At 46.4% G+C, this 26,158-nt stretch overlaps 1 protein-coding gene across 1 annotated transcript in view; it reads right to left on the reverse strand.

The window, feature by feature from the left end:
- Positions 1 to 712: 712 nt before the first annotated feature.
- The window catches only part of LOC130254257 (transmembrane protein 263-like), a 199,484-nt gene continuing 174,038 nt past the window's right edge, over positions 713 to 26,158 (reverse strand). The window contains exon 3 of the mRNA XM_056493624.1: positions 713 to 5,536. Within this exon, the coding sequence (XP_056349599.1) occupies positions 5,250 to 5,536 (287 nt within the window). The 3' untranslated portion in view covers positions 713 to 5,249. The remainder of the gene's footprint in view (positions 5,537 to 26,158) is intronic.

The following is a 26,158-nucleotide window of genomic DNA, read 5'->3' on the forward strand; positions in this document are numbered from 1 at the left end:
CTGGCCTCGACCCAGTAAAAGGGACACCCTGCCTTGTGGCTGATCCAGCGCTTCCCTGGAGTGCAATCCTCCCTGCGGGCTGTGCATTCCCGGGAGCACTGTGTGCCTCTGCCCTGGGTTAAGTGCCCGTGGAGCAGATGAGGTGGCTGGAGTTGCTGGCTGTGGCCCCCAGCACCAATACTGCCAGCCAGCAGGGTCAGCAGGCTGCCCCATGGGAGCTCACTGCAGCTCTGGGGAGAGATGTCAAGCCACCATCTCCTGCAGGAAGAGCAGGCTGCTATGAGGAGAATTTGCTTCCTCAGCTGGGAAAAGTGGCTATGCAAACCTGCCTGAAGGAACAGTGGCTGTAGAGGCAAAATTTCCCATCTTCAGCTGTGAGATCCCACTTTCAGAGCTAGGACAGCTGTCCCCTGCCTGAAAGCCCTCTTATGCCTGGTCTTTAAACCAACACAAAAAATTGAGTTTAGAAGTCTTATCCAAACTGTTCTTACCATTCCAGTCAGGAAAGGTGCCTGCAGCAAAATGGCTTTTGAACCGCGGTTGAAAGCTATGTCCTAGTTTTAGCAGGGATGGAGATTCAGCCTTGCTTGGTGCCTCATCTAGAGCCCTTAGGGGAGAGATCTAATTTCCCAAGGAATCTCTAACATCTTCCTTCAACTGTGCTTCCTCTCCTCATTTCCCCCCACTAGGAACAAGAGCCAGCATAATCACGGTTTTTATCCTCAAATTTTACTGTAATTAAAATACAGAGATGCAGAATATTCCCAGAAACACACTGCAAAACAAACCAAGCAAACAAATTCAGTAGGAAACCAATTACAGACAATGAAATGATAAAGAACAGAAGTGTTCTCTGGAGCCCAGCACTGTGCATGGGACTGTGTGGCCACAGTTTTGGGTTGCCAAAGGCCTCCTCAGCTCCTAGACAAGCAGAGTTGAGCCCTGGCTCTGCGGCTCTCTCTAACCATCTCCATATTCCCACTCATGCTGTTGTTTTTACAAGGATGACTTTGCAATGGAGACACAGAAGTGACCCACCCACAGGGATAAGAGGCAACAAGGAAACCCAGAGAAAAAGAAGTAGTTAAGGTTTTCCACACACAAAACACATGGGGACAGAGTGGGGTGGAAGACATGCACTTCTCTCCCAGGCAGGGGAGCTGTGGGGACAATTGCCCCCTGCCCTCCCAGACACTGAGAGTGTCGATGTTTAATGAAGGTCTCAGCAAAAGCTTTGGGGAGCTCTATCCATGGGCAAGACCAAAAGCTAAGGTAGGGATAACAAAGTAAAGAATAATGAGACTAAGGTCAGAGAAAAGGCAGGAGACCCGTGGGTCTCCTTTCAGCCAGGACATGTTCGTTGGGCACAGGGAAGAACCAGGCAAGGTGGGACACAGGGCTGTGAACAGGGCCACATCCCACTTCACCATGGGGGAGATCCAGCCCCATCATGGGGAGATCATGACAAAAGCCTGGGGGAGATGTGGGAAGGGTGGGTGATAAGAAGCTGGTCTGATGCTTCAACCATCTATTGGTATATCTAAATGGAAATCGCTAGCAATCATCATTACTATGGAAGCAGGGCACAAGCCAGGGGTGGACCACCACCACACACCAAAACTCACACTGACCCACTCCCCTTTCTGTGCTCTTCCCTAGGAGAAACTCCATTGCATCCATCTTCTGATTCAAAGCCTATCCTAAGAAACAAATTCCCTCCATGGTTTCCATTTGCTTGTTCCCTCAATCCTCAGCTCTTCCTGTCACACCACTCTCTCCTCATCTGTGTACCAACTCCCTTTAATCCTTCCCTCTACCCCCATGCCACCCCCTCCTATTTTCTACCAACCTACCCCATCTGGTAGCCATGGGATTTATGCACAACACAGTTGCTGCCATGGGCAGTGAGAGAAGGGCTGCTCTGGTGGCTGGAGTCTCTGTAGTGGGGGAGGAGGAAAGATAGGGCATCTGACAAGAGCCAACAGCTTCCCCATCCAATCCAGATCCCACTGTCCTGCAACAAAAGGCGTCAAAAGGAATCTACTTTTAGACTGGGAAGACTGACCCTGTTTTCCCTCTGCTCCAGCACTGAATACCCAGAAAAGCAGGCTGGGACTGGGTCACCATGGTGAACTGAGCAGGCCTAGCACAGACTTTCTTGAAGCCTTTGAGTTCTGGAGAGTTACTTATTCCTGAATGCCTGTTTAGCAGTGTAGGCCTTGTTTTTGGAGTAGATTTAATCTTCTACCCTGCCTGCTAATTTGATCTCTTGCTACTCATGGTCCCTGAGCTCCCCTTTAGCTGGGCTGTAAGTTAAATGGTTTAGGCTGTGAGTTGTCCTCTCTAGCTCATCTCTTCTTCTCCAGGCCATCCTGCAAGGAAATGGCAGTTCCAGACAAATGGTAGGCTTTACTCTATTTCCTGCAAGGATGCACAGAAGAGAAGAAATAAAAAGATGGGAAACCCTCAGGGCCCCAGTGGCCTTCCTTACATCACCCTTATCCCATTTGCCATGCTTGCTCTGCACACACAGTGCCTGCAGACAACAGCTTGGGCAGGATGTACTGCCTCCCCCAGCGAGAGCCTGTGTGAGACACTATTTAGCCAAAAGCATGATCAGCCTCCCATCACCCACCCAGGGCTGGGGCTGCTGAAGGTTCTTAGATTCTATCTTCTCCTGTCCAGGACCTGGAAGAGACATTTAGGAAGAAGACTTTTCTGTCCCAATTGGCCAGAAGCTATCTTTCTCAGAGGGTTGGTGACAACACAGCTAGTTACACACAAGCAGCTTTCAGCTTTGGGGCTAGAGCTTGCTTCAGGGGCAGTCTGTGATCTGGAATAAGAGATGAGATGTGCTCAGGGAGAGCAGTGAGCAGAGATCCATGCAATGCAAACTGTCCTCCAGCTTTGCAGGGCGTTTGAGACAAAGGGAGAACAGACAAGACTTCTTCTGGCCTTGACAACTGCCACGAGCATCCCAGCAAGTACAGGCACACATCAAGGCCTGATCTTTTCTGTGAAGCTGCTGCCTTCAGAGACAAAACTGACATGTCTGGGTCAACTTGGCCTTCACCAGAACAAAGGACACAAAGTGAGGAAATGCACTCACCTACCAAATGCTGCTTCCTCTTCAGAAACAAAAATGTAAGTTAAACCTCTCTCATGCTATCAAGAGTAGCAAACTGTGGAGATCAGCAGCTTCTTACCACCGCAAATAGCAGGGGATACCTTGCAAAGGGTATGGAGAGTGACTAACACCAGCATGATTATCAGGGGGACACTGCAACATACATCCCAAAATGTGGATTTAATAAAGGTCAGAATGAAAACTGCATCACAAGCCCAAGAACATTCAGCAAAAATAGTGGTGGGGGTGTGTGTGTGTTGTACTTAAATATTCCCTGATGTCTAAGTCCTAAGCACAAGAGAGCAGTCAGGAAGTGCAATGACCTCCGAGGGGAAATGAAGATCAAGAAAGTTGGCTTCAACATCGAAAAGATAGGGCTGAGAGAAAACAAACAGCACAGACAGGAGAAAGGGGATTTTTCACATTCCTTTGGTTTCAATAAACTATGCTCTTGGGCAACAGAGGGCATAACATCCTCTAAAACATGATTTTTCTTTTGACCAGGACCCTATGTAAAAACTTTATGCTGGAAGTGCCAAAGATGACTATATGAACTCCTCTGTGGCCTGGCACAGGTTTGTTTCCCTGGCTGAAGATGTGCCTGTGGACTTACACGTACACATGCACGCCAACACAGATGCATATTTATAAAATACAGCTTGCCTATGCATCCAACACTTATGGACCTAGGCAAATCCCCTGCCAAAGCCAGGAGCAGCAGAGTTAATGGTGGAACCTGTGGCTTTCCTCGTCCCAAGAATTACAGGGGACCTTGAGTGAGTGCATGAGTGCATGGATGTGTTTGTATGTGTGTGTACAATGCCCCATGGCCCCCTGAGCATCACGGGCCAGGCTGAGGGTGGCTGTGACTCCCAGATGGATGCAGATGTCTGGGTTTCTGCAGCACTACAACAATGGGTGGGCTATTTAGTGCAACATGGTCATTTAGAGGAGCCGGGCTGGGGCTCCAGGAGCAGCGTGCAGAAGAAGAGTTGCTGGTGCCTTGTGCAGGCTAACTGCTGTTGGAACACACTCAGCCCCTTGGGAAGTGTTCTCCAACACAGTGCAGCCCACTCACACCCAGGCCACCACTCCCAGGGTGCTGAGTCGTGGAGAGAGCAACACTCTCAGCTTCCCCACCATCCCTGCAGCAGAATTTGGGTGGCATTTGGGAACACACTTGCTCCTGGTTACTACTAACGTCTGTGGAGTGTGAGTGTGGCCAAGGGACTAAAAGCCCTTGTTACAGACAGGGATACTGGAAGGACTTCAAGGGTCAAACAAAAGGCCTGGTCTCTCTGTGAAACATCACTGCCTGTACTGTAATATCACAGAGGCCTGGCAAATGCCACTGTCAGCTCCTTCCCCAGATGGGAACATACAGCAACTTTCATATTCCTCCCTCTCACCAAGAAAATCTGTGCAGAAGTTGATGTATCATACTCTGGTGTGGCATCACCCCAGAGCTGCTTTGCTGAGCTTGAGGGTTCCCTCTCTGAAGGGTTTAATTCAGCTGGGGAGTAAGTAACTGGGAGCAGCTTGTGGGCATGGGCCCTGCAAAGAAAAGGTAAGGGGTGCAGGGCAGGAGGGAGGCTTCCCCCTCTTCACAGTATGTCTCCTTTGTGTCAATGGGACTTCTGCAGTTCTCTGCCAGGCACACCTCCCAAACACACCTCCCAAACACACCTCCCAGAGACAAGGGGTGTTTCAGAGGCTGTCTTCCCAGCTGAAGTTGAATTTGACTACACAACCCACACTTCAAGCTAGGCATAGTTCCCCCCATCCCCTGTTACTCCCCTCACCTCCAGGCAGACGGAGCCTGATGCCTTCTCCCATCCCTCCATGCTTACAAGAGCAAGAAGGGGGGAAGGAAACTACAAGACAGAGACAACTGTGCCTTGAAAGTCCTCAGAGTAAAGATGGTTCCCAGTAGGTGACGGAGTGAAAGGCATTGACAGTGGCTCTGTGAGCTCTGAGCCAGGCAGGCGGTGCTGAGCAGGCTGCAGCCAGAGTCTGCTCGGGTGCTCGACCCTCCCTGAAGCGGCTGGTTCCAACTCAAAGAGGTGCTGGGTAGGGGGAGAGTATGGGCAGGTTGATCTTTTGGAAGGGAGTGTGACAGGGATTAGTCAGCCTTGTCCTTCTTCTTTGCAGTGAAAGGGACTTTGCTGGCGACCGCGCTGCCCACAGCTCCGACGCCGCCGGTCACTGCTGAGACGCTGCCCTTCACCAGTCCAACGCCAGCAGCGGGGACGCTGGTCACAGCTGTTTTGGTGAGCTCCAGACTCTTGCTGCCCACCCAGGCAACTCCTCCCAGCGTGGCCCCCACAGCTCCCCGGGTGATACTGAACAGGCCGCCTGTCACTCTCCAGATGACTCCTGCCTGCTGCTGTGGGTGGTCCTTGCTGGCATCTGTGGGGAGAGAGAGAAAGGGAATGTCAGAAGTGGTCATGCTGGTCAGCCCAGGATGGTTGCCAACCATGGCATGTGCTCTTATATGCATAAGGCCTTGCCTTGCAGCCCTAGACCTCTTGGTGCCTGAAGGAGAAACCAAAGCGATCCCAGGCCTACAGCATAGCAGGAAAGGACTTTGAGAGGGTAGGAGTGGGAACAGAATTTCCTTTGTGATGGAGAAGGCAAGAAGGCGGGTCAGCCACAGCCCCAAACTTGCAAGCCTTCATGCTGCAGCAAATCCCATTTTACAAGAGATGTAATTCCCCTCCCGTGTGTGTTAGCTAATGCCAGTAAATCACAAAGACTAATGCCAGCACAGGAGGCATGAACTACAGACAGCAGCAGCTGACGTTTGTGGGGCCTGCAGGTCCTCAGAAGCATCTGTTTGGAAGCAGGTCTGGGCTCATGTCAGATGTGGAACTGAGGCACAGCACAGACTTATCTGCGAGAGCTGTAATTGAGTGAGCAGAGATAGCAAACTGCAGTAAAGATACAGTGACAGAAACGTCACCTCGGATTGTACAAGTCCTCCAGAGATCTCAGCTATGTATTTAATAGTGTTAAGACAGTGCTTAAGTTACTACACTGTGTCACTGCTGGTTTACCTGTGCCAGCTGGAACAAGGCCAGCATGATATACCCACCCAAGCTGCCATCACACCTGCCCACAACACTGCAGACATAATGTTCACAGCTCACCACTTGTTGGGAAAGGGTTGACTCTGAACTGCTTCTCACGGGATTCAAACCTGACAACTCTCCTGCTGGCCTGCACACAACCCTCTCCCTCTGCATCAGCTAACAAAGCAGTGCGCAGGCAGCAATGCAAGAGCTGCTCTTTTCACAGGGCAAGGTATTTTGGATACTCTGACTTCAGATTCACTGCCAGTTCTGTCCATGAGATGAGTTACTAATAAAGTTACACAATAATGCAATCCTGGCAGGAAAAAAAGGAGTGTGTTCACCCTGAAGTCCACGGGGAGCTGGTGTGGAAGGTCTGCAGGTCCAACTATGAGAATTAATTTTCTGCTTTTATGATGCCACTGTAGCTTGTGCTGTGCTCAAACACAAGTGACAACACCCATAAAAGTAGAGGTGGTGGGCAAGTGATGTCAAATCCACTGAAGTTTCCATTCTGAGAAGGGATTCAGTTCAGAAAGTTGCCAGTCCACCCTACTGTTAATGTTCCTAATTCTCTAGCATGAAATAATACCTCTGACCTCCCAGTGTAAGAACATAGCTTCAGCTAGAGTAATGAATATTGTATTTCCAGCTCTGTTACAAAGACAGCAAAGTGGTGAATGTTTGTGCTTTTGCAACTGCAGATGGTGCTAAGTGGGAATAATTTTTAGATGGACAACAAGTTGTGTCAGAGGAGTAGAAAAGCTAAATGTTTATAGGCTGTGCTTTTTTTTCCTCCCAATGAATCACAAAGTGAGCCTCAGTATAAAAAAATGCAGATAAAAAAGGTAAAAAAAAAGACAGAACATGAGTTAGGTCTGTAAAAAGCTAAATAGCAGTTATTTGAGAATGATGCTGGCATCTGTTTGGTTATCCTACAGCTTCGTTAGATCTTTTCCTGAAAGATGGAAGCTCCCATGGCTTTTTTCATTGGAGCATCTTGTGAGATGGAGAGGAGTACAGAAGGATATTGCTGGCTGTTGAATCACTGCAGTTTTGTTGTATTTGCATAAAGTAAAGCTGTATCTGACTCCAATTTTGTGTGAAAGCATCCTGACCCTGCTTATCATAGCCCAGCAGAAGGTGCTGCAATATTCCCCATTAGCCTAAAAGGAACTCTAATACATCACCATGGGTTTCCATAACAGAAACATGTAGGAGCAGCAATGTTGTTGCCCTGCTGCAATCACCAAGGCAGTGGTGCCAGGCCTTTTCAAGCCCCATGTTCCTAGAGCTGTAGGCTCTTTGACTCTCACAACATTAACCCTAACCCTAACCCTAACCCTAACCCTAACCCTGTTACCTTAACCCCATCACCATGGGTGGTCCAGAACAAAAGGATGTAGGAGCAGCAATGTTGGGGCCTTGCTGGGGTTGCCTTGGGGTGTCTTTTCCAGTCTCAGAGCTCCTGGGGCTGTAGGCTCTTTGACTCTCAACCCTAATTCTAAACTAGAATAGGTGATGTGATGGTCCTTCCCTAGGTATTCTTGTCCTGGATTTCTCTAAAATTCTGCAGAGTTTGGAGTTTTCTTTGATTCATACATTTTCCCCTAAGCTTCTCCCAGTCTGAACAGAGGTCTCCCTTGGGCAGGGAGTCTGATGTTCACTAGCTCTGATGACTTGGAATAAGCCTTAAAATGCACATCTGTCTGATAACACGGACTGCAATATGGAGTTGGAGAAGGGCCAGTACAGAGTTTCCAGTGTACAGTTCTACCCAGTATACAACCTATTCCTTACCTATTCCTCAACAGTTTCTCAAGAGGTTTTCTTTTTCTCCTCTCCCTCAATGTTACTGACACCCATTGGCTCCATGTCCAGTTTAGCTGCTAGTCATTAACTGCTCCACCGTGCTTATCCAATACAGCCATTTCTGTGTTTTGTCTGCAGTACAAGGGCAGGAAGAACTGAGAGGTCCAGAAATCCATGCAACAGTAAAGCAGGACTAGGTAAAAGCCAAAGTGGTCCTCCAAACAAACACTATCCTTCAAGGATGGCAGGTCTTGTGTTCCTGCTCCCTTGTGTGAGGAAGTGGATCCTTTGTGTCCCAGAGGGACTGCAATGCAGAAGCCTTGAGCATTAAGCACCTACTGGCATACTTAGCTGCAGAACCCAGACCTATATCAAAGTAGCAATAATCTTTCTGGCTCTCCCCCAGTAAAACTGCATCTTAGGCTACCTGGAACCTATCTGTAGGAAGATTTATGCCTCTGGAGCTGCCCAACTATCTGAATGACACCAGTGTGATAATCTCTTACATGGTATGTAATGCCTGCAGGAAGATAGCCTATGGGCCAGAGAGAAAGTGGCAACTGCAGATGAGACTGAGGGAGGATAGTTAGTCTGCCAGCAGAGACCTAAAACTTACTGGACAAAGTGTCAGGAAATACTAATGAAGACAAGGACAAAGGTTCCTTCTGATTAAGCTAGGCAGAGACAACAAAGCTGCAGTGAATGGAGCACCAGTACTTGCACACTGCCTGCACCTGGTCTGCAGCCACTCTCACAGTCCTTAAAACTCCTCAGGCAGAAGGGATGGAAGATCTGGCCCTGGGAGGATGTGAGGCTGTTGAGAAGCACTCTAACAGCTCCAACACAAAGCAGAAGATGTACCACACCAAAACCCCCCCAAACCTATCAACATAATGTACAAAAAACCAAACCAAAACCTAAAGATGCTCGGGTTTGAATGGATTTGAACAGAAAGAGATAAATCCCTGGTGACCCCAACTACAAGGGCCACATCCTAACCTGGTGGCAAGCTGAAATGGGTCATATTTGTTCTATATTCCAGATAATGCGTTGAAAGCTTTCAAGCTTTCCTGGTTAGTTTGTTTTCAGGATTGCAATAAACCCCACAGTAAGCTGTCATGTAAGATAAGCATCAGATTTACAGTGCAAATTAGTCTCCCAGACAATGGAGCAAGCTAAGCATTTTGTTGGCACAGAGGAGCCCAGATTAAGAGCAAGACAGACAGCAGAGATGAAATACACAAAATAATCAGAGAGACAGACACACTGCCTAAGCAGGGGAACAGTTCTGTTCCCTGGAGCCAGCTGCAGCCCAGGCTGCTCGTGAAAGCTCTTCACAATCTGTGCAGCACCTTTTCCTCTCCATCAATGACCTGGGCTTTTCAAGGGTCCCTTCAGCTTCACTTCACCCCACGTCAGCTTAGAATAGAAGAATAAGTAGGAGAAAAAAGTTGAATAAAAGGCTCTTCTGTATGAATGCCTGCATTCTGGGCTGGGGCTGGCACCTCATACAACAGAGGTGTGCTCCCACACTCTCCTCCTTGGCCACCACCACCTGCACTCTGCACTGGCTTCTGTTCCAGAGCAGGGAACTGTTCTTCTCACCTGATCCTAACAGCATCTATGACTCGGGCAGAATTGAGATTGTTAATCACAGATACAAGTTTCTATGCTGCCATGACACTCCTCAGTGTGTGGAGTTGACTTGCACTGGAGTGGACCTGCACTGCATTCATTTGGAGAAACAAAATGCCAGCCTGTACTGGTGCCCAGTATAAATGGCACAGGCACTACTCTTGCCCTCAGCCCCTGCCAGCAGGTGGTATGACAGGCAGGGTGAATTCTTTACTTTAAGAAGGACTTGGGCAAGTTGCTCTTTCCTAATAACTTATAAAAACAGCCCCAAGCCAGGAAAGCAGGGTCAGGGAGCAGCACTGATTCTGCATCTTTCCATTCCTGCTGGGCCCTAGACAAAGCAGGCTGGCTGCTCAGAAACCTAATGTAAACAGTCAGTGTTATCAGTCTGTCCCTCAGCAGATGTGAGAGGAAGGGGTGAGGTCACTAGTTCAAACCTGAATTACTCCTCTGACAGCTATTAAGTGGCTACTGGTTGATTTAGGCAGGTTCCCTCACCTAGAGAAATATTTGATATGGAGGAACAAGCAGGGGGTGGAGGGTCAGCTACTCACACAGTTTAGTCCCAGCTTTTCCAAGCTCATTTTTAAGCAACACTGAGCAAGTAATTCTGACCTTTACTGCCTCTGCCCCACTGTGATTGAGAATGTGTGATCTTCTGAAAGCCTTGACTGTTGAGTCACAAACAAGCATATATGGGAAGGAAGTTTCCAGTCCTGATGTTTCTTGGAGAAAAAACTCAAAGTTTGATTCAAGTGCACTCTTAATGCTCTGAGAACCCCAAGTGGATTATTGTTATTTTTAACCTTGTGACTTTTTCAAGCCTACCTCAATTTGAAATGCATGGGGCTGGCACTGATGTTTCTCTTCCCTTTCTGTAAAGCAAAGCTGAAGTTAATGATCCCTATTTCCTTGTATTGCAGTGCTGTCATGAAGGTTAATTAGGTACAGTTGGTGCAGTGCTTTAAACAAGGAAATTGTACTGGCACTGATACGATTCCTATTCCCATCCTCAGTGGAGACACCAATAACCTTCAGTCTGTCTCTGGAGAGGTTTCCAATTTTCAGACAAATCACAAAGGTGAGAAGAGTACTTGCCCCATCCCCATGCACCCTGCTATTGTGGGGCTACACAAGTTTATCCTGCAGCCCAGACCTTTCGTGACACGCTCCTTGGCTAGCACAAGCAGCTGAAGCAGGCAGAGACCACTCTGACTGCTGGCACAAATGAAATCTCACTGTCCACCACCTAGCAGGACCCTTCTCCTCCAGAGAATGACCAACACCACCTCCTTCCAAGCCTGTCTGCTGCTGGAGAAAGCTTAGCTGAACTTTGCAGGGCAAACATCTGTTACAGGCATTTACGTCTGAAAGGAAGGAACTGCTATTCACATCCTTTTTGTCATTTTTGGATCAAAGATCTAGATCCTGCAGTGTTACAGGCAAAATGTTAAAGGGAGTGCTACGAAATGTTTGTTCCCCAAACACTCGTGCTTCACTCCTGCCATCAGGCCCACACTGCAGCTGTTGCAAAAGGCTTTGCAGGCTCAGCAGCTGGGCTCTACCCAGCCCTGCTCTGCCCAGGCACCAAATGCTACAAACCACGACGGCTGCCACCAGCAAAAAGCCTAGAAATGCCACACTGAGTTTAGCCCTGGAGTTTTAAACTTTAACTGTGCAATCAGCAAGACATACTCATCTCTCTGCAACAGGATTGTTCAGGAAGCTGCTGCACACAGCAAAATGGGGGCAGCTGTCTCCACAGCCCAGCTCACCCCAGGGCTCTTCACTGGCACAATGAGCTTTAATTGTTCCTTGCACATGCCCCAGGAGCAGTATTAACTGCTGAAGCATCTACCTTGAAGCACTGAGAGACAGGGTTCAGGAGGGTAAATGAACGGTGATATGCAGTGGCTTGTTTTCCTCAGCTGAGCCTTGGGGGAGAAGCAGCTGAAGCTCTGACTCTGGAAGTGTGAGGCTTAGTTGGTTGGGAGCTTCCTGACTCTCTTTGTTGGGAAGCTTCATGTCACCAAAACAGAAAATCTTTGTAAAAACACGATGGTATTCTTCAAACTTTCACTGAAGAAAAAAATTCAGGGAGATTGGCCTCAGAACAGATAATAACCCAGTGGTCAAGGGATTTGACCAGGCTTGAGTCAGCCCAAGGACACTGCCAGCTACACATACACAAACACACACACTAAATGGCCCAAGCAGCAGCTTTTGCACTTCTTTTTAAATTGTTTCACTTTGCAAGAAGAGATACTAATTGGAGGAGAAACATAAACTTATCCTCTCACTTCCTAAGTGCTTTCAAATACCAGAGCCAAGATCTCCTCTGATACGGGTTTCTGTTTCTTGAAAAATAGTTGTTCCTTTGCTTTGCCATTCATTTGCAGGAGGTGACTGGGTTTTCTGATCCAGAAATATCTATTTTATAGACCTGTAAGAGTTTGTCAGGAGCAGCCAGTCTCCTTCAACCAGGGTATCCTGGGACCCTTTGATTCTTACAAGACTTCAGCTACTCTGGTAGCTGAAGATGGTCTTGACTGAAGCTGAAGACAGGATGTCCCACAGTCCAGAGGTAATGCTCCATGTGCTCCAGAAAAACACAAGAGTTGCTGGACAGGTAGTACCATCTGCTAGAAAGGATGTGGATGAGGCAGGCGCCTGGAGACCTAGCTCTGTTCTCAGCACTACTGCTGACAGCTATGTCTCCTCTGCTTCCTCTCCACGTTGCTGGCCTGTTTCAGCCATGGATGGTGTGACTGCCCAGACAGCATGCTGGGGATCCTGCAGGACTGCAGTGGAGTGTGTTGGCAGGTGTTAATCCCAGCTCTGCGGAGCGCAGCAAGTTGGGAAAGGGAAAAGTCCACCCTTTGCAGAGGGGAAATTAAGGAACACTAACTGGTTGGCCTTGTGGTACTTCTTAGAAACAATCTCCCAGCTCCCACTGACATACTCAGCCTGTCATCTCGGAGAAAAACAAGTGAACACTAGGACAAAGTTCTCCAAAGCTTGCCATCCTTCTGATGCAGCTCACAAGGGCTTAAGGATGAGGATTTACTCTTTCTACAGGCATCTGGATTAAGACTCTTGTCTCATTTGATGCAAATATCATCTCTTACCATGGTGTATAGGTTGTAAGAAAGATGAGCCCACAGGAAAGAACTAGAGCAAAACTATGAGTGGTGTTGGCCCTTCAGGAAAAAAGAAATCTGGACATTCCCCTTCTATTTCCATTGCAATATCTCTCTCCATGTGGAACAGATACAGAAATGGGCTCTTGCTACTGGCCAGATAGGTCACTAAAAAGCCTACAGGATGTCTCAAGGCTGCTGACAGAGTGTAAAGATGATCTCAAAAGGCAAGAAATTCCAGCTTGCTGCAAAGAACTGTGCACAGTGACTGCCTCCTCCCTACCCTTGCCACTCTCTGGGCCCTGTGCTAGGAAATGCACTGGTGCATTATGGCAAGTATGAACAGCAAGGGACAACTATCAGCTGGGTTCTACCTTTCATGTACTTGTGTTAAAAGCATCAAAAGTGACCATCAGACTTGACAGTTTGAACTTTATGTTCCTGCCTGTCTTCAATTTCCACTTTTTGCTCCACCTACAAGCACTTGGATCAGTTAAGAGGCTTGCTTAAAAGCCTGGCAAGAAGGAGTGTATAAAGCTGCACCAGTGGCTCCTTTTCCTTTTGGAGTCTCATCACTGCTACACTGAGATTTTGGATCACAAGGACAGGAATCACCTCTTGCCATAAATACAGACTCTTGATCCCACTTGGGGATCTGTGGGTGGAACAGGAATAATCCAGCAGACTCAACGATTTTCACTGGCCTCAAGCTTTAAGGGTATGAGGAGGAGAGCTTCCCAACAGAAAAATTTATTCCTTACATATAACTCTTCCTAGCATTTGTGCCCAGGCTGAGGAGACCATCTTTTTAAGCCTGCTCTTTGACCCATGCTAGCTCAGCTCTTGTCAGGGTACATCACCTCCTCTGTCAATTCTGTACCAGTGGTTGCACATTCTTGACTGAGCTGCTTTCAGCTGCTTGTGATAGTACTTGGCACAAAAAGACCACAAATGAATCAGAGGATCTTGTTAAACAGTCTTGTTAATTTAGCTCTGATAAAGACACAGTAGAAAAAAAAAAATCAATATTTGTAAAGTGAAAAAGGACAAAATCCATAGAGAAATAAAGGTCATTTTCACGGTTCTGTGAGGCCCTTACAAACAATGGAGAGTAAATAACATAATCCAAGCTTATGTAAGAAATAACTTTTCTTCCATGCTCTAGTGCTACCCAGAGGATTTTAAACAATGGCAGACTCAGTCAAGCCTCCTCTGTCCAGTGAGGCTAAAAGTTCTTCCCATGACAGAATTGCTAACTTACAATTTTTCAAGAAAGCACATGAAGTTAGGCCCCAGCAGCAGTCTGGGGAGAAGCACAGGAGTGAGACTAACTAACAGGAAGGTGCTCTAGGCTGCCAAGATCAGACATAAAAGTCCCCTCTATTTGTTCACCAACTAGCATGAATATTTTGTAAACTCTGCCTTTATATTATCAAAGGCTTAATCTCTTAAATCTCTGGAAACACATGATTGCAACTTGAGCATTTTACAGCTGAGATATCCAAGAATTTGTCCAAAAATACTCCTAGTAATGTTGGAAATTTATCCTGCCTTGGTAGTAGGGAAGGATCCAAGTCCAGACATTTCCTCTTTCCACTCCTGGAGCAGTTGAGCAATGGATGCTGATGCTTTCCAGTGGGATGGCTGGCACCCGTGAAATATTCAGAAATTCTGCATTTATTCTGATTACATTTTCCCTACTCCTCTCCAAGGCACATGGAGGAACTGAAGAAAAAAATGAATGGCAGCTCAAAAAGCAAAGGCACAAATTTTAACTGACCTTTGACTCAAAGAAATGACCCGTTCATCCCAGAGGCTATCTAGGGGTCTTTCTGCCTATCCAAAGGATAACAAGGCAGTTAAGCTAAAAGCTGTGTCCTACACAAGCAGCTGAGCTGGGGATTTACTGGGGAGGATATGCTTGCCTGCTCATGCTCCAGGATGCCAGGAACAGGCAGGATAGGCTTTTATTATTCTGCAAGTGGAAGGTATTTGATGGCCTACTCTCAAAAACTCGTTTCACATCTCAGCTGACAAGGGGAGAGCACTGCAGTCATGAGTGGGCAGGTATGCTGCCTCTGGGAGCAAACAGACAGAGCATCACTCCCCCACAGCCAGGCTGAACAGAGAAGGACAGAACCCATCTGTGTCTCAGACTATTAGATCTATTCTAGTGCAAAAATCATCCCCTAGCTCTGCACCCAAAGCTCTCGCATGTCCCCTTGCCCTGTCACTTCAGAGAGAGCCACCTGGTCCTACCTGCTGTTCTCTCAGTGAGCCCTGGAAATCTGAGCCCAAAATGCATAAATTAGAGATGGCACTAACACTGCCCAAAGAGACATCAAACCTCCACCTCTGCACTGCACAGACAAAGAGCTGCTGCTTAGGAACACGCACCCACAAGTGTGACAGTTCCCTTGCTTCCTTCCATATTCATGTCCTTTCTTTTTCCATGCAGATTTCCATACAGCACAGCAGGGATCCTATGCACACTTGGCTTCTGGGTGGTTACTGAAGGGCTCTCCCTGGTGTTGCAGGTGAATTGACTCCTTTGATACTGTGTTAGGACTGCCATGGAGCCAGGGTCTAGCTTGGCTCTCTGAAATGCTCAGATATCTAGACCTCCCTTTGAGATTAGTGCTTCATATAGTTGGAAGAATATCTGCAATAAGAGAGATTCCTGCTTGCTTCCACAAATCAGTCCCTACACTCTCAGTCTCTCATGGGGGAGCCTGATAAACAGGCTGTGCTTTATCTGAAAGGGAGGAGCCCCTATTGCCTCTTGGCTTTCTCAGTCTTGACTCCAGCTTGGGATATCCCCTGTCACTGCCTGGAGAAGACCAGTTGACCATGAAGTACTAGAATCATGTGTGAAGTGGAAGAGACCAATTCTCTCTCTATTCTGGTTTTAGTTCTACTGAAGAGTTTCTATCCTGCAGTGCATCTCTGTTGCACTGGGAGGGGGAATATCAAACAACCTCCTACCCATTTCAGCAAGACCTTCCATAACTCAAAGATGTCCCTTCAGCCTGGTGAACCCAGCTCCCAGCAGGGATTTAATGTAAGACCAGTTTAAAAAACATTGCTAATTAAGACCAGTTTGAAAAACCTTGCCAATACTTCTGCTCTCATTTGCTTTAACAATTGCTGAAAATCTTCCTATATGCCTGACTGGGACAGTGATGTGCTGCTCAAGGCTGAAAGCCTGGAGAATCCAAGACCCCTGTGGATCACTGCCCTTTTCTGGTATCTACCTGTTGTGAAGCAAAGCCAGGCAAAGCCAGACTTGGCTGTCAGAACAAGGGCTCTGTGAAAAAAAAAATCAGCTGCACACCTACAACAGCTTTTCAGGGCATCAAGTTAAGACATTTACTGTCTTGATTCTGTGATACAGCCAGCCTGGCAATGCTGTCATGCTTCTACTATTGGGAAATGAAGAGTACATTACCCTTCTCTACTGATTCTCCTAAATTTTCCTCTGCAGTTCTGTACACACAGGGGAGCAACAGGGCAGAACAATGGATTTCTTTAAAAATGAGGGAGCATCCAAGGATGCTTCCAAGTACCACACTGCAGAGCTGCAGGATCCGTGTGTCACAGGCTCTTCCCAGATTTCACATAAGGATGCCCTGCTCAGCTTGTAGTCCACATGCATGCACATGCTTTCTTTTTAAATTCCAGATCCCACCATCCCACAATCTAGCTTTGCTAGTGCAATCATTACAGAAACTTGTTTGCACCTTTATTTTCTTCCCTTTGTTTCCAATCAGATGCATACAGGGAGTGTCTGGAGTGATATGAATGTAATCAGAGGCTGATGCCACATCAGAAATCCCATCAAGCTATCTTCCAGTCCCAACAAGCTTACCCCTGAAACAAAACTTCTTGTCATGGCTTGGAGGACTTCTGTGTATATTGTGTTCCCAGCAGGATTTCTTAATGGGCTCAGTAGTCAGAAACTGTAGCTTTATTTTACAAACTACAGATGAAAAACTTTTCTATTTAAATACCCTCCCAGCTCTTATTGGTGTTTTCCTGGACCTTTTCCCTACCAAAACCAACTCTGTATTGAGGGATTCCAGGCAGAGAAATCTTAATTTTCCAACAGCACAGAGCCTAAATGGCCTAGGAGCCCCTGCACTTAGCATTCCATACCTGCTGTGAACAAGTAGGGCCCAGCAGGTGTTGGCTGGGGGAGCCAGGCAACCTCGGCAAATTCCCTTCTCTCCTTCCAGGCAAGTGGAAATCACCTCCTGACCTGCACCTGAATGATGCCATGAGCAAGAAGGAGGTGCAGGAGGGGCTGGAAGCCTCTGGCCCCACTAGCAGCTGGGAAGGGCAGCAGGGTGGGCAAGCTGCCAGTAGCAGAGAAGCAGCCAGCCTTGCCTGGTGCTCTGGAGGAAGAGGGGCACTGCACACCCCTGGCACCTGCAGCACAAGAGGAGACCAGCCTGGCCTCTCTCTGAGTGTCAAGCAGGCAACCCAAACAGAGAACTCTGGCACAAGAGGAACATGCAGCCACTCCTCAAGTTGTTGACCAGGAGACACTGACAGAGATCCCAGCACAAGAGGAATATTCAGCTGCTCCTCAATTCACTGAGCAGGAGTCACAGACCGAGCCCCTGGCACCAGGTGCTGCAGTGAAGCCCTTCTGCATGTGGTCTGAGGAGAGGACTGGGAAGGGCACTGGCCCACAGAGTGGCCACACATCTGGGTGACACATCTCACAGGAGCTCTGGCACATCTGGAGGAGGAAGAGAGCCCCCTGGGCCTGAACCAAGCATTTCACCACATTCTGGATGGTGTTAGCACAGACAAGGTGCCACTGTTCTGTTGCCCAGGCACCCAAGAGGGACCTTCAGCTTGGAAAATCCAGCTGTCACCACCAAAACTAGCCCAAGCTGCAAAATTTACCACTCCTAAATGCTGAGTCCTGTTTCTGAAATGGACTAAAAGATACATGGCCTCCAATCTCCAACTTCCAGACTGATGTTTAAGAAGTTTTATCAAGCCTCCTGAGGCTGCATTCAAGCATCTTTCCAGCTTGGGGCCATCCTGTGCACACATAGCTACATTCTGCCAAGCACTAAAGGCCTCTCTTCCCCTACAGCAACAACTTGGCTGCCTGTTCCCTAGCTGGCTGATGATAGCACCTGGATGCCATCCAAAGGCAGTAAGTTTCTTGCAGCTGAATATGTTTAGTCCCTCTCCTAGGGCATGCTCTCCATTACACAGCTATTGTTTATGACCCCAATTATCTCCCAGAAACTGGTCCTTGCCTGCAGTTAATAACCAAGGCTAAATGATCAAGTGTTAGGGCTCAGGCAAACTGGTTGTTAACTTCTCTGTCAACCAAGTTCAGAGTCTTTTACTGCTATTAGAAACTCAGATTAATGATGCATAACAGAAATGAACTCTCCAGTGACACAGCTAGGTGAGGTTAGGAGAGGGGGAAAAGGAATCACTCCTTTTACCTGGAGGTATCAGCTGGGCAAGGAGGAAATGAGCCCTCCTTTAACTCTCTTCTCAGTCTTCCTGATGTCTGGGAGACATATATCATAGAATATCTTATTTTGCAGAGGATCTGGATCATGTGGGCAGATCTGTAAGTGAAATGGGCTCATTGACCAGAAACTGCTTTCAGAAATGTTTTAGATTAGCATGGCAAGACTTTGGTAGCAGGGGTGCTACAGGAGTGGCTTCTGTAAGAGGCTGCCAGAAGTATCCCTCATGTCTGACAGAGCCAATGCCAGCCCACTACAAGATGGATCCACCACTAGCCAAGGTCAAGCCCACCAGCAATGGTGGTAATGCTTCCATGTAACACACTTAAGAAGGGAAAAAAAATATTGCACAGAAGTACATGTGGCCAGAGAAGTGAGAATATGTGAGAGAAACAACTGCACAGACACCAAGGTCAGTGCAGAAGGAGGGGCAGGAGGTGCTCCAGGAACTGAAGCTGAGATTCCCCTGCAGCCATGGGGCAGACCATGGTGGGGCAGCTGTGTCCCTGCAGCCCATGGAGGTCAATGGGGATGCAAGATCCTCCTGCAGCCCTGGAGGAGCCCAGGCTGGAGCAGGTGGATGCCCAAGGGAGGCTGTGAGCTGCTGGGAAGCCCAGGCTGGAGCAGGCTCCTGACAGAATCTGGAGAGAGGAGCCCATGTGGAGCAGGTTTGCTGGTTGGACCTGTGACCCTCTGGCAGATCCAGGTTGGACACTGGTCTTGAAGGACTGCGACTCATGGAGAGGGACCCACACTGGAGCAGTTTGTGAAGAACTGTGCTCCATGGGAAGGACTCATGTTGAAGAAGTTTGTGGAAGACTGTCTTATGTGGGTGAGACCTCACACTGGAGCAGGAGAGGGAGTCTTTCCCCTGAGGAGGACCACACTAGAAACCACTAATAACCTCCATTCCTGTCTTCCTGCATCTCTGAGGGGGAGGAGGTAGAAAAGTTGGAATAAAGTTAGGCATGGGAAGGAGGGAGGGATGGAGGAAGGGTGTTTTAAAGATTTGTTTTACTTCTCATTATCCTACTTTGATTTTGCTTTGTAATAAATTAAATAATCTCATCATGCTGAGTCTGTTTTGCTTGTGATGGTAATCAGTGAGTGATCTCTCCCCATCCTTATCTCAACTCATAAGTTTTCATTGTATTTTCTGTCCCTGTCCTATTGAGGAGGGGAGTGGAAGAGTAGCTTTGGTGGGCACCTGGCATCCAGCAGTGTCAAACCACTACAAGAGACCTCTTCCAAACTGCAATTCCTACCCTAATATTTCAGATTTCCAACAGTTAACAAGAGCTGGTGAATTCTGTAAACCCCTGTAGGGCAGGAAAGCAAGACCTCACTTCAGAAAGAAAGGCTATATAGAATGAATACACATAGAAATGAATCTCAGGTTTCAAAGGGAGATCTATACCCAATAACAGACATATTGTCTGCTTCATCTGTAATGCAGCTCTCCAACAACTCCTCAGAAAATAGTAGTTTCAACCCAGAAAATGCTGATGCTGAATCCCTTTCACAGATCTTTCTGAACACTAATGGGAGACCTTGTATTTACAGGGGCCACTAGGTACCTTACAGGACATAATTTTCTCAAGAGATTGACCAACTTCTACCCATAAAGTACAGAAGTCTGACTCTGGGGAATTACCACTATGGCCTTGGTAGTTGGTTTGACCCATCCATACAGAGACACCCTGCAAGTACCAGAAAAAAAACCCCAGGCAGTGCAGCTGTGCAACCCTGCACAGGGATCTGGGACAAATGGACAATGGGAAGAGGAAGAGTAGCTAGAACAAGCATGAGGATTTATGTCTGGATATGCATAACAGTAGGAGTTGGTGCTCACTGCATGAATCTTGGAGTATGACTGTCTCCTCCTGCCACCACAGATATACAGGGAAAGGGAGAAGGAAAGGTGTTGAAAAGTCTTCTGCAGCACACCTCTCCTCCTCAGACACCTGTCCCTTCAGCTCTTTTCTGGGACAGATAATACTTTAGACTCCTTCTTTTCAAAATCTACCAGTTGCCACCCAAAAGACATTTAATCTCCTACCACTCCAGGCGTCAGCTGGGAAAAGGCAGACAAGGAAGGAAAATTTGGAACAGAAGAGAACACCTTTCCCTGTCTGATCAACTGCTGGATGATAGAAGGCCACAGATGTGTGTCACCATGTGTGCCAGCCAGGTATGCCTCTTCTATCAGTAGATGGTGAAGGAAACACCCTGATACAGGAAGAAACAGATTTTCTGGTGGTGTGAAGAGGATGCAAGGATCACTTACAGTGCAGCACTCAAAGCATTCAGCATTTCTTGCAAAAGTTTGCTAGTCCTTTTTCTCTCCTGCCCAATCCATTCCCAGCCACAACCTTCATACCCTTCATACACTGTGAACACAGTGACACTCACTAATGAAAATGGAGTGCTATTTATTGTGTTCAGGCTGCCATCAAGGGAGAGGCTCTGACACACCAGCACTCAGCTGCCCCACAGAGACATCTGAAGTGCAGCTGGAAGAAGCACAAACAAATGCTTTGGTGTGAGGCCACGCCTGTAAGACAACAGCCATCAGCTGGGAGCCTGTGGGCCAGCATGGTCCCAAGGGGAGCTGAGTGGCTGCTCAGTCCTCAGCTGCCATCCTCCACCAGGGCCTGGCAAAAGCAACCTGGCCAGCACTCCTTGAGACTGCTCAGGCAGCTTTCAAAACACACTCTTTCATCCCTATGCATGGATTTACTTATTCATGTATTCTCATCAGAAGCACCAACGGCCATAATTGGATCCATTACTGGGTTATTAGAGCTCTCAGTCACTGCCTCTGCAGCTTCACACGGTGCTGGGGGAATGCACAGGAAGAACTAACAGGGCAGAGGCATGGCCAGTGGCAGGGGCTTTAAAAATCTATTAGGTTGTTGCTGTGGCAACTAAAACAAAATTTCTGGCAGGAGCTACTATATGTGGAGAACTGTAAATGTCTCCGTTTGTGGAAAACATTGGTCATGTCTCTGAAAGGGAGGTGGTGGGAAGACAGAAAGAATGGCTCTTTTCAGAGACTGTTACAGCAAGAGCCAAAACTGGTCTGCTTACAAATTTATTCTTATGGCAAGCCCTGAGGATGGTTGGATTCTACATACCAGAGCTTCCCAGGAGCCAGTGCACTGAGACAGAGCTGGCATGTTTGGAGGAGCATTTCTAGGTATTCAGCTGGTCTTGAATGCCAGGAAAGCCACTGAACTGCAGCACAGACACAGCTCTGCAGTCCACTCACTTCTACCTTCACCTGCCTTCTCTGCCCCACATCCTGTCCAGGGTCTCCATGGAAAACTGAAGCTTGTCTGGGAATTAGCTTTCACTAAGATCATAGATTCTGGAACACCAAAGTTTCCATCCATAAACAGTGGGAAATGAAAAAGCAGTTGTTAGGTCTGGAAAAACTAAAATCTGTCTAGAAAGGCTGTCCCTGGTCTCAGAAAATACCACAAGTTTTCAAGAGTGGTTAGCAGGGTAGTAATCATCTGGATGAAATGTCACATATCCCAGCTTTGGAAGGTGTCCACTACTTTAACATCACAACAGGGGTTGCAAACTTTGAGGCATCTCAAGTTCATGTTTAATTATAATGTAAGACCTGCAAAAGCAGAATCAGTGCTGATTTAATGTTGATTGATTTACACTAAACAAGCTGTGCTGTGCCACCTGTTTAATTTTCTGGGAGATCTCCCAGATCATGTCTGAGCCTGCTTAGCTAACACAGACTTGGGCCCCACACCCATCCTTTCCTGTTCAAGGATCAGGTTCATCAGTTTGTTACTTATGAAGTAACTCACTCAGTTTGGAAATTCAGAACGGATTCCTGATGTGTAACTCTGAATTCTCTCAAGTTTAGTGTATAGACTGGAGTTAACTAATGGGCACTTTGCAAAAAGATTCAGGAGTGACAGTGGATACTGCCAGCAGAAAATTTGCCTACTGAGAGATATTGTATAGGCAAAATGACTGATGACAATATCCAGCTTTTCTCTTGAGTCAGCAACTTAAGTACAAAGACTTTATTGCAAGTTATACTCACTTGTGGGACTGATTTCCACTGTGAAAGGAGGAGCAGAGGGAGCGGGAGGACAAAGATATGGGGACTGGTGTTGGGTCAGCACAGAGGAGCAGCATCCAAGCAGCCCCATTATAATGCTACCAGTTTCCTCTCCTCTGTCCCCTGGTGACACAGAGGCTCACAGCTTCCTGACCCTGGCTCTCATGGCTCACATGACTTCACTGCATTAATGATCTCAGTGAGAATTTTTTAAGGTGATTGACAGAAACCTGGAAAAAAATCACCTAGGAGCTATGAAATTGCACCATTGCCAAATGGGAGCTTAATACAGGGCAGAAAAGAGGCACTGGCTAAAGGCACAGGAGGTCTTTAAATAGACACCCTAGGTCTGGTCTGTACAGCATTAAGGATTGTGGTGAGTCTCTGGGGTCAAGGTAAGAAATAAATACTTACAAAGCTCACTGAGGCTTATGCTTACAATACAGCACTAATTATCCTGTTAATCAAAGTAAAACTCCTTCAGTTTTGCAAATCCAGCCAGCATAAAGCTGCAGATCCACAGCTCAGACATTTAACCCCCAACGACCCTATATGATAGAAAGCAAATAAATAGGAAGGTTTGAAAGGCTTTGAAATTTTACCCCGTTAAAACATTCTGCCTTCATTTCTACCTTACACTGCTTGGATAAGAAATTGTTAACAAGGAGGTTTAGAGAAAAAAATATAAGATGCTACCTGTCTGTAGCTTTAAAAATCTTAAATCTGTAGTATATGAATGTTGTTTGTCTAGACAAAAATCTTTTGTTGGCATAAACTTCCCCCTCAGTCCATACTCCTGTCATGCACTGAAGTGTATGTCATATATCAAAACCTTACATATTTTATTTTGGTCAATGCAGTTCACTGTGTGGTTACTTCTAGTGAACAAAAGAATTTTCTTCACTGCAAACTATTTCTTTTAAAGTAGCTTGCTGCTTTGAGACACACAGACTTTGGTTAAAATGCTACAGCAAGGAAGGAAAAAAAAAAGTCAGTCTATCAAACAAGAGAAAGGTAGACCACACACAGATCACTTCTCAATTTTCAGAGTCACTGATGCGGTGAGGATATATGTTGCTTGAGAACAGGCTTGTCACTGGCTTTGGGTGGTGAGAGATCAGCAGCAGTTAAGGTTGGCTGGGAAATTTTCACTGTGCACGAATGACAATGTGAGTCTTGATATTATAGCTGATATTATATCTAAGCATTTCCCAACTTAGAAGCAGTCCTAGGCCTTGAAAAAAAGAGCCTGCTCTCATAAATTAGGACCCTATCATAGCTAATTAGGTAAGAACAAGTTTTATTTTAAATTCGTAATTTTGAGGGCAGACCCTCGTTTGTTTAGAACTTCTTTTTAATTACAAAGAATTAAATAGTGAAATTATAGTGAAGCACACAAACTATACATATGATGTCTCTGACTCTGGAAATATCAGGTATGGAGAATACTTTTTTCAGGCTGATCTTCCCATATGCAAATATAAAACCACAGGATAATAATTTTCAATCTGCCAGTGTCAGGTATGGTAGTGGAGGTGCCACAGCTAAGCACATTTTTTTGTTATTATAAAAGTAACCAAATTCCATTTTAGAAACAGTTAGGTTATTTGCCCTAGTATTTGTACTTGGATATCTAAATATCATACTGTTCTTTGCTTAGAAACTTAATTTGCAGCCTAAATTTATTAATGGGCCATTTATACCCATTTCCTCTTGTGGCAATGTTGTCTTTCAGTTTAAATTGCTGTTCTCCTTCACTGGTGTTTACTCCTCTCACATATTTATAGAGAGCATTCATATCTCCTCTCAGCCTCTGTTTTGCTGGATTAAACAAGCCAAACACTTGTAGTTCTCATGTGGATTCTCCACTGTCCCCCTCATCCCAGAAGCCTTTCCCTCTGTCTATATGGCAGCCTAATGTTGATTTCCTTGCACCTGGTGTTTGGTAGTGTGCAGAGAACTGACAAAGCCATGACACTGCCTTCTCCCTCAAGGGACAGCTTGCCTTATACAATCTAGAATTGCATTTGGTTTTCAGTACACTGATAGGGCATAGGAATTTCTTTCATTAAATAACATACTCTAACCTCTAACCCTTCTCTTCCCTCAACCTCCTAATGAGCTCTCAGTTTATACCATACTTCTTGTTACCAGTCCTTAGGCTATAATCTTTTTTTCTCCTGGTACTCTTAACAAATGTTACATTTCTATTATATTTGCCATTAGTCATCCGTTTTTGCTGTATGACATCCAAGAATTACTCTCAGTATTGGCAATATTCTAATTGCTTTGTATCACGCTTTTTCATATATCCCAAAGAAAAATCTGGAATCTAGAAATGGCGCAAGTCATCCCAGGCAAGTACCTGCTTCAGACTAGGAAGAGAATTGTTTTTCCTCCAGCTCCAGCCTTCACTGACTGAGAAAACCACCATTTCATCAGCATGTGATCTCCTCCTGATACGGCACAAAATGCATTTTGAACTCCCCAAGACTCCAAACCCTCTTACAAACATACTGAGTCCTGGCTGTGTGACAGGAGACCTTGGGAAGAAGCCCAGGTGATGGTTTTTGCATCAGTCCAGTAGCAAAGACAGAAGAGGGAGCTGTCCTGTCCAACAGTGTTTCCTGAGTACCAGCCCACCTTCCACCTCCAACCCCAAGGGCAGAGAGAACCACTCAAAGAAGATCAAGCATGGCTTTCTTGGTCCTCAACGCTCTTGCAGCTATGGTTTTGTGAACCTATTGAGCCCAAGGCTTTTCACAATTTCTTCTTTACAGTATGTGTTGTTTGCTTTTGGATGCTGGGAAGAGAAGCTGCTTTCTTCTGCAGCTACCATATCTGAGGCATTTGCAGCCCTTGTGCTACGAAATTACTTTCCTCCCCTAATTACCTCTCATTTCTCCACTTCTACTTGTTTTGTTGAGTGGAAATTCTTGAGGGCAGCTTGACATTGTGACTACAGCACTCATCAGAGACTGGAGGATGCAACTCTAAAATACAGCAGTAGTAATACTTCTCAGATCACTCACAGCCTTGCTACCATAACAAAAGGCATGTGGAAATGCTTATCAATAACACTGATTACAACCCAGATTCTTAGGCTGGCTAAGAATTCTCTAGTCCTCAAGAAAGCTGTATGGGAGTGATAGTCTTGCTCTAGCAGGACTCAAGTTGTTTTAGATGACTTTGGCCCAATAGCAAATTGGTTTAATTAATACCCTATCCATATGGGCCTGTAAGCTGAAGAGCAGATGAAGCTCTTGTGAGAAAGGAAGAGAACAGAAAAGCCTGGTCCTGAGATGGCTATTTCCAAACCCATTTACTTAACTATTAGCGAGGGTGGCTTCTCTTTAATTTATTTACATAGAATGTTTCTGTAACCATCTGCTCTTAAGCTAAACGAAAAATTATCATCTTTCTCCTGCTGCTGCAGAGACTCCCTTGGATGTTCTTAATAATACCAAAAAATCTATCATTTTAATGCAGACAGCTTGGCTAATAAAAATGATCTGTACCATTAGTAATTATGCCACAAATACAATGCAAACAAGCAGCCTCTCCCTGAAGAGGCCAAGCATAAAACACCTCTCTCACCACCAGGGGCCAGAGATGATGGCACAGGTGCAGGACTTGGCTTCTCAATTCTCTACCACCAAAGAGCAGAAGGCAATTTACTGAAGTTAACAAGCTTTAGGTGTTTCAGTCAAACCTGCCCAGGTCCCATTTTCCTAGGGAGTTTTTCTGCAGACTGTTAATACAGAGCCATATTCCTGAAG

Source organism: Oenanthe melanoleuca, chromosome 5, assembly GCF_029582105.1.
Source record: "Oenanthe melanoleuca isolate GR-GAL-2019-014 chromosome 5, OMel1.0, whole genome shotgun sequence".
Taxonomy (NCBI): Eukaryota; Metazoa; Chordata; class Aves; order Passeriformes; family Muscicapidae; genus Oenanthe; species Oenanthe melanoleuca.